Genomic DNA, 13531 nt, shown 5'->3' with positions numbered 1-13531 from the left:
AGACTTTGGAACACACCCATTAAACAGACTGGCAGAAAGTTACTGCATAAACTCCAAATAAAGAAAAATAACATTTACTGAGCACCTGTGTCTTTGACAAACAGCACACATATCAACCCTACATTTCATACATGCTTTAAGTAAATAAGCATAACATTTTATCTATTGATAGTTAATAAGACTTTAAAACAAGAAAGCATTCATGTCATTCCTATGAGGATAAATGAGTATTAGAGGGAGAAACAGCCAAGTAAGGCAAGTTCCAGATTATTTTTTTTTAACTGAGTTTACAGACTGCACTTCAAAAGCTAGAAAAGTAACCCCAAACAAGTATTTTATTTGCATGTGGCTTTCAGTATTTTCAATTTGTGAACCCCTCTACCCTGATGCCAGTAGAAGCACAGAAGTTCAGACACATAGGCTACTAGACAGTCATATATAAACTGGCTGTTCTTAGTCACCCTTTGCAGACCCTTGAAAAGGAGTCTAAAGACCACAAGTTAAAAAACTTTGGCTGCACTAGTATCTTTCAAAAAGTGCCCTGACCCAAGTAGATGCTCCCATTACTGTAGCATTCTTCATGTATTCCAGACAGCACTTCCTCAGCACCAAGCAAGGCTTCATCAACGGATGCTAGGCTATTTATCCCCACTCTACCGCCCAAGCAAAGCAGTGCTGAGACTCTTTTACATTACCTGGCTCCAATGATCACAAGATAGTCGAGTAACCGAGGGCAGATTTTCTTTTTCTGCACCATTGTCCTTGATGCCCCTCCCTATGTCATCTCAGTGAATTTCTCTTCATCAGTCCAGTAGCCAGTTATCCAGTCAGCTGTGATCAACTGCCCTGGGGAACAGAATCTGCTTGGAACAATCTGGCAAGGCCAACCTATGATCAAGAAAAGCAAGAGTGTCAAAGGCACAATCAGGAATACCAAATACATGGTAGGCTACCCCATGACCTTAATTACATTCCCCAAAAGCCTCAGTGTTCTGTGCAGTCATGGCCATCCACAAATCTCCCTCTTCATGAGTATAAAACCACAACCACATGCCCACAAAAGCAGAGAGTTGAAAAACACACAAAAAAGTACAAGAGGATCTCAAGGAATACCACAGACAAACAAAGCAGCATATCACTGGCAAAAAATTATTCATTAAATGGTTCAAGGCAAAAGTATTGTTTAGGCAAAACCCTGGGATTCCTACAGTGCTTGGGAAAGGAGCTTTAACTGGCAATTCTGTACTATTAAACACAAATGAAGAAACAAATGCAACCTGAACTTTAGTTGTCTGATAAACAGAATAACTAAAGAAAGGGTAATATCAAGAGAACTCCAATTTGATATAATGCACCTCACCCTCCCAAACCTGGATGTGGCCTAGAGCAAAAATGATCTCCACAATCCCCTACGACTGCGATGTCTTAACACTTTGGTGAAGATATAGAACCGCAGTTCTACAGGACTGCCGTTTGCAATAGCAAAAGTGTTTCTTGTAAATCATACTGTTTCTTTCACTTACTTTATTCAATTCCACTTATCTTGTGTATCTTCACTATTTACTCTTGATACCCATGCCTCCAATTGCTAGTTTCTCTGCCCATTTTATAATAGAAAAGACCTCTTGGCACAATTGGTACTTTACTGCAGCATTACTATTTGTCAATAACTATGCTTAATAGACATCCAGAATTCAGTAAGCAATGTAAAATTCTTCTTTTCAATCCCACCATTCATACTTCATTGAATTCATGAAAGAAAGGAGAAAAAAAAATGTTAAAAAGTAATCAAGTTCCATATTACAATGTTCCCTACCTACGTTTGAAAACAATCTGAAAAGAGAAATTTTCTGAAATAGAAAGTTCTCAGAAACTCTCAGAGATGCTCAAACTGTACACAAGTTTACTGAGCATCCCAATGAAAGCATTAATAAAGTTATTTTATATTTTAAAAATTGAACTGATTGCCTTTTGGGGCATATTCAGAGTAAAGCTTCTATTTCAATTCATGTTTAATCCAAAGGCTACGTCATGGTTTAACCCCAGCCAGCAACTAAGCCCCACGCAGCCACTCACTCACTTTCCCACCCACCCAGTGGGATGGGGGAGAGAATCGGAAAAAAAAAGGTAAAACTCGTGGGTTGAGATAATAACAGTTTAATAGGACAAAAAGGAAGAAACTAATAATGATAATAGTAACAATAATAAAATGACAATCATAATAAAAGGATTGGAATATACAAAGAAGTGATGCACAATGCAATTGCTCACCACTCATTGACCAATGCCCAATCAGTTCTTGAGCAGCGATCTGCCCCTCCCGGCCAACTCCCCCCAGTTTATATACTGGGCATGACATCACATGGTATGGAATACCCCTTTGGCCACTTTGGTTCAGCTGCCCTGGCTGTGTCCCCTCCCAACTTCTTGTGCCCCTCCAGCACTCTTGCTGGCTGGGCATGAGAAGCTGGAAAAATCCTTGACTTTCGACTAAACACTACTCAGCAACAACTGAAAACATCAGTGTGTTATCAACATTCTTCTCATACTGAACCCAAAACATAACACTATACCAGCTACTAGAAAGAAAATTAACTCTATCCCAGCTAAAACCAGGACAGGCTACCACAGGATTCAGAGAATTATTATTACTGTACTAAAATCTTTCAGTTCTGCAGCATAAAGTTTAGATTTTATTTCCATAAAAGTATAACAGATTTACTAACAACCTGTAAATCTCAGAAAATTAGGTAATTTTCTTGATGTTTCTCTCATTACTTCACAACCAAAAGTTAGTTAAAGGCACTGTAACTGTCAGCATCTTGCAATCATGTTCAAAGTCTAGCAACATATTTGCTTTTTTCCCAGCTTTTCACATTCCAGATTCAGAGTTGGGGAACTTTATTCATTAGCCCTGCAAATACCATTAAGAACACAAACACACAAAAAAGTATGTATATGATTTATCAAAAAAGGATAATCATATTAGTCAGTAAGTATTAATTATGGAATAATAAACTGAAAGAAACCTTAACCCTCACATACACAAAATCCCACATTTTGTAAGACTTCGTGGCATGGTTTTAGTAGATCCTCAATTACAGTCACTGTAGGTTCCTAACTGACAGCACTGTAAATTACCTTCTCTGGGCAGCAATACTTTAATAAATTATCTTCTCTGAACAACAGAGAAAATACAAACACAGGAAGCAAAGTTCCCGCTTCCTCTTTTTAATGATATTATTGAAAACATTGTAGAATCTGTCCTGCAACAGCTCTCGATCCAACATATTCTGCAAATATCTTGGCAGATAAACTCGAAAGGAACAAGATGAAATTGGGATGATCAAGTGGATCCTTTTGCCTTCAGTTTGAAGAACTACTTTATCTGTTTTCTTTCCAAATCACTTTACCCAGAATTCTTTCAGGAACTCATTCTTCAGTTACAGATATGGGCACAGGAACAAGTTACCATGATGTAACCTAGAAGTATGACTTCGAGGAACTTCTGCTACTCAGTGGTAACCAAACATATGTTCTTCCTCTATTACAGAGACTATCCTACCCCTCAGTGAAGGTGGAGAAAGTAAACTGCATTTACAATGGAGTAAAAGTATATGCAATGACTACAGAGTAACTGAGAGGCTACAAGACCACAACCTTACCTTACCTTTCAGTAACTTGTCCATACCCTGTGGTTTTTCTCCTATTCTCTAGCCTGGAGAACATCTCTTATGACTGCAATTCATTACATATCTTTCCCACAGTTCTGCAAAGGAGCTAGTGAGGTATGCAATATGAAGACCTCCATCAAAACCATAAGATTTTCAAGAGTATCTGAGCAGACCAGTACAAGGAACATATGCAGGGCTTCTGATGTCCCTGGAATGGCTGAAGCTGCATCCTAGTGATGCCATACATCAAAGTTTCTGTCAGTTTTTTAAAAAAACTCTGAGCGCTTTCTGATTTCTACTGCAACACAGGGAGACCAGACTGATGCAGATATTCTGCAGGGGCTCCTACAGTCTCCTTTACTTGGTTACTTATTCTTAACAAGGCCATAGTTACAGCGAGACATAAGAGGACACAGGTTTTCTTTTGGAAAATGAAGTTTTGTTGGATTGGAGTGAGAGGTAGGAGAATTAGAACCACGTTTAGTTTTTTTGCCTTCCCTTATTCAATCTCTTGCTTCTCCAGAGATCTAGTAATGGCTAATGACAGCAATTAAAGAGCAATAGATCAATATTTGCTGGAACTCATCTTCCTACTCCTGGTTGGAGTCAGACACCACAGTTGATGGTCTGTATAAACCAACACAAACAGGCATTACACTCCTGCCTCTTTCTCCCTATCTGCCAAAAGCTTGCTTTCAAGCCAGTGTCATTCCCTCCTCTGTGCTGGCAGAAGTGCTCGTGCAGTCACATGGTGAACCAGATTGTAGAATTGATATGGACTAAAACTAACAACCTCACTTCCCTCCCTTGCCACTTTTGTTTTTACTAGCTTATTTCTATTATTTGGTTCATCAAGTGGCCACACAAATGCTTGTGCAGGCACAAAGAAAAGCTAGGAGTGAGCAGCTAAGGGAACTGGGAAAACTTGATTGAACATAATATCATCACAGAACTACAGATGACAGTTTCTCTACAGGCAATAAAGAGGTAAAGTAGTTTCTTTCTCAGAGATTTGCTATTATCCTTCCTCTTGCTCCTAGATTTTACGGACTAAGTACATTAGAACAGAAAGCAATCAAACAACTAAGAGATACTTCCATTTCTTCTATCATGTTGGCACTTGGACCTGAACTGAGAAATTATCTTGACTCTAAGATGGTACAGGTTTTGACATTGATAGCCTCTTCTCTCTCTCAAGCTGCTTTAACTCTAGGTTGCTTTTTCTGAAAAGGTCTTCTCCAGTGTGCTTTTTCTTTGCAAACATCTTGGAACCAGCCCTTTGAAGGCTGAATCCTCAAGCAACGCTTGAGAAGAAACTTCCTATAACTTCAACTCAAGAAAAGGAGAAAAATAAAGAAGTGAAGGCCACCACAGAAACATACTGCACAAACATATCACGTATCAGAGCACACCATAATTTAAATAAGCACTCATACGGATGGTGAACAGGCTGGTGAGAACTAACACTACCCACGAACTGTAGCAGGTGTCAGCAATACTCATGAACTAGTAGAAATTGGCACAGTAGCCTAAACGCAAAGACAAAGGCCAGAGCCAGCACTAACCCACAGCCTTCCAGTAACTCGAGACAAAAAAAGTGTTCAAAACAACACTTCTATTACTGGCACTACTCTACATTTCAAAATTCCCCAAACACCCACGTTACAGGTTGTAGCACAACTTCTTCAAGGATGATCTGCATGGCATTCTGCAATTTAAAGTCCTCCCAGAAATAAAAGTCTATATAAACACACACAAACACTCATGAAAAGCACCACACCACAGAACAGATATGGTAGTGTGAAAGAACTGCAGCAGGGTTTTTATCAGTTTAGAGCCATCTGTGTCAGACCGATACCCAGCATTAGACCCAAGAGACATGAATTGTGCAGCACCCCTGTCTCATCTACCCCTTGGCGTCTTCAGTCTTTTTAAAAGTGTCTAGAAAGAAGAGACACAAAGGTAGAGGAACAAAGTCATTTAGTCAAAGAATAACTTGAACACAACAAACTGTCAACCCAACTTAGCTCATTTACAGTCATTTTATTCACACAGAAGCTTCCAGCTTTGATAGGCCAGCCTTACACTCAACTGTGTGATAGTCAGCAGGTATTTAAATCATTGCTTGAAAAAATTATACAAAAGACAGTAGTTTATTTTTCAACAGGCAGATGTTAAGCCTTGCTTTTCTTGCAACTCTTCAATAATTTAGGATGGTACCGGAAAGGCCTCTCCTTAGCCATTATCTCCAGCTTTTATCTGGTACAAGGATCATACTGCACAGTCCACCAGTGCATGGATACCTTTAGAACATAAACCAGGGTCATACAATTCAATTTACTAACCGAGTGAAAAGCATACAGTGAGACATTAATTTCTAAGAGAAAAAAAGAGGAAGTCATGAAGGAGACGCAAGAATTACAGGATAGAAGCCACATGAATTCTGGTTCACTGAAATCTCACCTTGCAAAAGACCAGATTTCCAGCCATGTCCAAAAGGAACTAAATTTTCAGTTCTAAAATGTCCTTGGAACATCTTGAATTTCTACTTATTCTCAGCCAAGACAGTCTGTACTCAGTTCAGATCTATAGCCACTATGCCTGACCTTAGTGCATTGTTTACTGTGAACTCAAGTTCCATACCAATTGGACTAAACTGAAAGCTGATACAAACAGGGCCAGGAGTTTCAGTGCCCACTTTTTGGTTGATTTATGTTTCCTTTTCTCACATTACACACCTTGAGCACGCTGAGACAGCTATCTGCTAAGCTATGAGAAATAGGTGCAAGTACCTGAGGACCAGCCAACCTCACCTGTGTGGCCAGGAACCCCACTTAACTCACTGTAGAACTAGAATCAACACAGTCTGAACCACAATATGAACCATTCATGGTAGCGTTGACCTGTCTTTAGACATTTTAATAATCTTTATAGAATCTTTACCACTGAAATTTTGGTTACTTCTTCTTCCAAGTCTGTTTCAAGTGATTCCAGCCATTACCTCTGGTATAGCATGTACTATTTTTGCTCGTACTAAACTTGCAAAGAAGCAGACAAGCAGTCCCCATTTCACAGAAGCCATTTTACACTTTCTCTGCTTAACAGCTATATTAACAGTAACACTGCTAGTAGTTTTATACTTAAAAATATGCAACATTCTAGGAAGCCCATTATCCCTATTATCCAGATACTACAGTGGTTCTACTAACACCAGAAACACAGATGACAGCGCAGGTGAGTTGAGAACACCTCCCCTTCTCCAGAGCTTGACAGAAGCTGGAACAATTTCTAAAGTCAGACCTGGATGGACTTGCTATACTGGTGCAGCTGCTTTGTGTGTTACTCTCCACCTTGGCAAGGCAGCAGTGCATGCCAATGCTGTGACTCTTAAAAAGATACTAGCACTTTCGCACCAAAGAAGAGGGGAAAAAAAAAACCAACAAAAAAAAAAAAGGGGGGAGGCATTTTCAAAGCATTGCAAGCATGCCTACAACAGCCAATGGCATATTTAGCTAATATGGTTAGTCTACAATATAGGTGTGGTTCTGCAAAATGTCTAGGGATAGTTCCAAGCATAAGCAATCAGCCAGTAGAGAACAGGACTGCAGGCAGATTCTAAAAGCATCCTCCCTGGAGCACACTTATCACTTGAGTCAGAAAGAGTTCCTTACAGATAAAACAGCAGAGGCATTCCAACTGTTTCCACTTTCCATCTATCCAGAAAGCTCAAGGAAAAGCACAGAATAAATCAGATTAAAGAAAATTAGAGAATGGATTGTGAAAACAGTTTTTGGTATTACAAAAAGATGTCCTTGGAAGCCCTTCTGAAGAATGATAATAATTTAAAGATCTCTTCCCTTCCTACTACAGAATGATATTATCTCTTTGCGTTCTGAAAACAGTACTGACACAGCCAAACATCTTTAGCCTCCATGTCAGCCTTCCAGAGGAAAATGGAGGTAGCATGGACAGGGATGCCAACAAATAGACCGATCATGACCAGAACTAGTTCACAAACGGGAGTATCATGCCACACAGACAGGAACCTTTTTGCAGCATCAGAGAGCAAAGCTGGACTGATTCAGGTTCTCGGTTGCTATAGTGACAGATTTTCCCATCCTTGTCATCTGCTGGCCCTTCAGCGTTGCCTCCTCTCTCCCCCTGCTTCAGCCAAATGCTTGGCTAAAGCAGCCTGCTCGCTGTACGTGCAAGACCACGCAGTCGCCACACATGCACATGCTGTGAAGACAGACTCGCAGGTAATCTGATTCAGATCAATCTCTATAGCAACCCAATCTTTAGTCCCTAGATCTTAGCCTGTTGGGTCTATTTATAGAGCAGCTGCAGCCGTGCTCCACCCCCTCCGCTCCGCTACCAAAGCTCCCAGCACTGCCCACACTACAAATAAGCTTCTCCCCAGCACAAGGGCTGCCCACAGCCAATGCTGAAACATGCCCCTTCTGGCACCTCCGGGCCCGTGAGCTAGGTGACGGCATAGTATCTGCAACACATTGAACGCCTCCCCATTGGTGAGGTTTTCCATATCCACAAATACTACAAATATCAGAAGTCATTATTGCTCGCAGAAAGCTCAGTACCAACAGCAGCGGACAAAATCTGCTTATTCAGGTACCCACAGGATGCTTCCACAGATATCCACGGCAGCTGCTCCTTTAGTCTTGCAGAAAAAGGACATGCAAAAGGACGTGCGAAGCGTGCCAATGCAAAGGTGCAACCCTAATAGGAATTTGCAGGCAGCAGCAAAGGCAAAGAAGTGGTCCCAGCAGCACCTGCCCCACAGAAGCACAGCTGTACCCACCAGCAGATATTTGAAAACCATGCGGCTGGGACATTCATCTACTAATTGTTTAAAAAAAAAAAGAAAATACAAAAAGAAAAATCAAGACTGAGGCCTTGAATGAGCCATGAGAGATAAGCATGTGAGAAAGAACGGTATGCAAATAACTGTTATCTATTTCATTCTACTACACTCTTGGGGAAAACCATCAACAATAAACTAATGCAGGAGAAACATACACTTTTACAGTACTCGCTAACAGGAAGGAGATGACAGATTTTCGCCTCAGCCCTAGTACATTTTGCACACTGCAATTTAGGTTAAAGACCTTATTCTCCTCCCCTCCTTTACTGCCTGAAATACCTCTCTCGTGATCCTCCCTGCAGCTCCTCATAGTGCAGGGCACGCAGAGCACCACTCACCATCTTCTCATAGAACATAAATTCTGGCATAAAAACCCTCTGTCAACCCAGCCAGTTCTCTTGCTCTACACTGTTCGAATTTAAATTCATCTTTTATTTAAAAATAATATCCAGAGATTTGCATGACAGAAGAGTAACACAGGAGCTTTGGCTCCCTGCCCTTCACTCTTTTCAAGTCTGTCCTTCCCCCCCCCCTTGTGCAACGTCACCATCACAAAATAAAAGAGCCTTCTCACCTATTTCTACCTCATCAGCTTTTCATCAATCCTCAAAACTCCAGTAGCAGCCGCTCGTACACTTTGCAAGGAGGCAGGGGAACGGCAACTGAAAACCTCAAAACCTACACAACACCCCCGAACTGAATTAGCCTCACCGTCTGCAACCACTATGGCAGTACATTCTTTTCTGAACCAGAACTGTTTTCAGCTCAAGTTTTGAGCTGAGTGAGAAACTTTCTTGCTGCTTTTGAGCGCAGCCTAGACAGACCCCAGCACCCATAAGATGCTTCCATTCCCAGCCCTCTGCCCAGTTCCCGTTCGAGAAGCAGGCCACAGTTCCCGTAACACAGGCACCAGCAGGTTTTTTTTCCAAAAGCCAAACACTGCAAATATACAGCCATAAAAAATTAACAGGAAAACAACAAAGCGTGTGACATTTACATTGAGAGAACTGCTGGATGCAGCTGCAACTGCTAAATTATTCAGTGCTCTCCCCTGCCACCATGCTTCCCCAGCCACAGTAAGCAGCTCTAAGCAAGGAGCTCAGAGAAGAGACTTGTACAAGAGGACAGCGGGTAGAAAAGACACACCGCAGGCAAACAGCGAGGAGTGCACCAATGACTAGTGGCTTCTCCTCTCACATAGGTTTCAAGCTATTCAACTCCTCATTTAACAGGTGACATCACTCATGGCATCACCAAATACAGGCACATTCAACTCTCCTTCCTGGAGATGGGCCCCATGGGGACAAATGACAGGCTTGCTGGGATCTTGACAATAAATTCCAGCCGTTTATAAGGCAGAAAAGGGGGGACACTCACAAGCAGTGTGGAAACACACTGAAACGTTGCTCAGGATAATGAGAACTGGAAAATAAAGAGAAGTATTTGAAATAACCCAGTTATTTGGCTGCTGTTAGCACCGCAGAGCTGGTACTCAGAGCCTCACATCTGTTTTGCCTTGTCTTAGAAACACCCAGCCTGTCTTCCTGCATGTGCGACCTGCCCTGTTATTCCTTCCCTCCACACACCTTCCCCTTCTCTCCATCAACACTGTGGAAGATCAGAAATTCCTACTCTCAAACCAATCCCACTATTAATTTTGGTGATAAATCATAGTACCAGCTGGTCAAAACCAAAAGGAAGTCAAAGATAAGAGCCCATTTTTAATCTGCTAAAGCTCTGCAACGTGACAAGCGCGTGTTTGGCAGACTCACCCACGTGTAAACACTGGGGGAAGGAACCTCAGGGCGAAGAAGGGATAGGAACCACCTCAAGGGACGGTTAGGGCCCGCAAGTGACAGAACAAGGGGTCCCGAGAGGACCTTCTGGACATCAGCAGTCACCACAGCAAAGGAAGGAGGGAAAACAACAACACCTGCTGGATGTGTCTGAAGAAAAATGAGAGAAAGAGGGGAGAAACGAGGTGGCCTAGAGGACCGAACAAGCACGCCTAGCTTGTAGCTCCAGCACAGCACAGTTTAACCGCTATCGAGTGGAAACACACAGAGACGGCAGCTGAGTGGCTCAGTGATCATGGCTGAAACAATTTTGACGAATACCGGTTTTAATTCCTAATCATCTTTATCACAAAAAGCACTCCTCTCCTCCTGCTATGTGACAAGATGCAAACGGGCAGAGGCAGAACTCCCCATCTCCTGTCACAAGGACCTTTCCAGAGCAAGTACAATATACCTAGGCAAGCAGAGATCCAGGGAAGCTGGTGTCAAAGCTATGGGCAAGATGACGATCAAACATTTGATACTGACAGCGGGAAATTCAGTTAGAATATAAAGGGAAGCAGGACACAACCAGGGTGCTGAGCTCACAGATGTGACTAAGAAAAGGAACAGCTTAAGAAAAAAAAGGCTGCTCTGCTCGTAAGATAACACACAGTTCCTGAAGGTCATCAGATATGTTACTGTCAATCTGGGTATCTTTGTCCCCTGTGTAAAAAAAACAAGGTTAATTTCCTGATTCTCACAAATACCACTTAGAACAACTGTTTAGAAATTAGTTACAAACAAAACAAAAAGGAGAGATCTGACAAACATTACATGATACATCAAAAGCAACATGACAACTAGCCCTTTTTTGAGGGCTGCCCCTGCTGTGAAATACTGAAGGCTGTGGGAGAAACAGAAAACCATGAAACTTTGTTCCTTGCTGCTACACTGATGCATTATTTCTCACAGTGACCTGAAAATGCAACAGTCTCTCATTTAACCACAATGCCTAGGAACACAGCACGAGAACTGCCTCAGCATAGGTAGTTTAGACATACATAAGCAGCACTTCTTACTTTTAAATCACTGTAAGGGCCCTGCTAGTCACGGTGATTAAAAGTAAACACAACCTCTCACAATTCAGTGGTTTCTGGGCACCAAAATGCATGGCCTCCCCATTTAGGAGTTCTCTGTTATAAAGAGATTTTAGAGCTCCTGGCAGTATGTCGTTCATTTCTTCAGAGTTTTGCTGGGTTTGGGGTTTCAGTTGGTTATTCTAGTTCCAAGAGACAAATCAGGAGCATGCTTCTCAATCATCAACACTAATTTTCATGTGGTCCTGACAGGTTTAAAGGCCTCCAGTGACAGAGACTCTAATCACTCCAAAATTATTTTCTAGCTCAGGCAACAGAGCAAAGACCGGCTGAATTATACAGGCTCAGTTAGAGAGAGTGAACAACAGGTCACTGTAACAGTTTTTCATGGCTCTCGAGGTGGAGAAGGAAAAGCAGCAAACCCTTCCGTCATCAAAAGAAATCTCACAATTATTCCACAGATTAACAGATTATCCCACTAAAAAATATTCCCTTCTAACTGACGCCTCATGCTCCTTATTTTTATTTCACTTCATGTCTCGTTAGGTCAATGACGATGCTTTTCCTTCATGAAAATTTATACCTTGAGATAGATGGAAATTGTTTAAACTGGGGAAGTGGTATTAACCTTGCATATCAAGCTCTTTCATTCTTGTTTCTAAATCCTTTCCTCATTGCTGCAAATCCCAAATCAGTAGCTATATTCTGTATTTTCTACTAGTGCGTTGAATAACTATGCTAAAACCTTTTTGCTAAGGGGCTGCTGGGAAATTTAACACAGTATATCTTAAATGCAGGCACAGTAAGGCCAAAGGACATTTGCAGGAATTAATCTGGGTTGTAACATATGCATTGTCTGCCTCCGATTCCTTCCTAACGGAAATTAAGTGAAACATTCAAATCTGTACTTGGTTTTAACAAAAAAGTATCAATTCCCATGTTGTGAGCATGACAGCACTACCCACCTAGTTAAAAACCTACAGTGTGAAATGACAGCCAAGTCACTAAATTTTACATCATTTGTTATCCACTCTCATGCACTAAATCTCTAACAGTATTTTTTCTCCAAAAAAAGAAAGTAATTTCTCTAACAAATATATCTGGGAAGAAGTATCACAGAAAATCTATTAGCTCAAGTGCTGTAAATTAAAAGTCATTAACAGATTTATTCTCTTAGAATTCAGCAGTACTTGTGACTTGCTAATTTAATACCAGAAATTTTCATAAATATTTGGGTTTTCAACCGACTGATTGCAAAAGATATTAAATAGATCAGACTGAACATCTTTCCAGAGTATGTCTAGTATACCCTGTCTATACATAACTTGAATATTTGATACAGCTTGAGGTGAGAGGGGAAAAAGCTATAAATGATGAGCCTCTGTGCCCCTCACCCCAAGCCAGATAAAAATCAAAGCCAACATTAATTTAATTTAGGAAGATGATATGAACAAGTGTTTTAGTAAGACTTGAGATGCACTGATGCCTCCAGCACTTCTACTACACCATCAATCCTGATATTCTAAAAACTAAAAAGCTACTTTGGCTAGGTGGGCAAGGCTTAGTGTTAAAAATCCTTGAAACTTTTATTTCACTGTCTCCAAAATCCTTCTGAAACAGGCTGAAGTCGGACTTCATTACATACACACCCTGTCTGCTTTCAAAAGAGTTACAGAACGGTATCAACATTGAAGGAGAGGTTTGCCCTTTTTATGTTTTTCCATGAAAACTTTAAACCAGAAGACCTATTTTTTTGCCAGTTGCTACACAGCCTTTGGTTCACTACCATTCATGCCTTTGGTACATAACCCATACATCATAGAAATACATCTTGGACATATTATGCGTTTTGTATGGACAACATTCTTTCAGTGTGGACATTACTGGATGGGAAAAAGGAAAATAAAATTAGAACGGTTTTAAAAATAGTAATGGTGTGGAAACTAATGCAGTAGGACTCCGAAGCTTACAGCTTGAAAGCCGTTAATTTGGTAAAAACACAAAAGTCCAGACTTGCGATACAACTGCAGCACCGCTGGATAGGCATGTGCAACATCTTTTAGTGCAGACAAGGCTATTTTCCAAACGAAAGTGTTCTAG

The 13531-nt window shown here is 41.1% G+C and overlaps 1 protein-coding gene across 3 annotated transcripts in view; it reads right to left on the bottom strand.

Annotated features, from left to right (window-relative positions):
- MADD (MAP-kinase activating death domain) overlaps positions 1 to 10360 on the bottom strand; it is a 71604-nt gene extending 61244 nt beyond the window's left edge. For all 3 annotated transcript variants that reach the window (XM_010580144.1, XM_010580145.1, XM_010580143.1), the window contains exons 1-2: positions 10329 to 10360; positions 696 to 888 (exon numbers count right to left, since the gene is read on the bottom strand). In XM_010580144.1, the coding sequence (XP_010578446.1) occupies positions 696 to 757 (62 nt within the window). In that variant the 5' untranslated portion in view covers positions 758 to 888; positions 10329 to 10360. The remainder of the gene's footprint in view (positions 1 to 695; positions 889 to 10328) is intronic.
- Between the last annotated feature and the right edge of the window lie 3171 nt (positions 10361 to 13531).

This window comes from Haliaeetus leucocephalus, unplaced genomic scaffold (genome assembly GCF_000737465.1).
Source record: "Haliaeetus leucocephalus isolate CR32 unplaced genomic scaffold, Haliaeetus_leucocephalus-4.0 Scaffold696, whole genome shotgun sequence".
Lineage (NCBI taxonomy): Eukaryota > Metazoa > Chordata > Aves > Accipitriformes > Accipitridae > Haliaeetus > Haliaeetus leucocephalus.
This window is presented reverse-complemented; position numbering and strand designations above follow the sequence as displayed.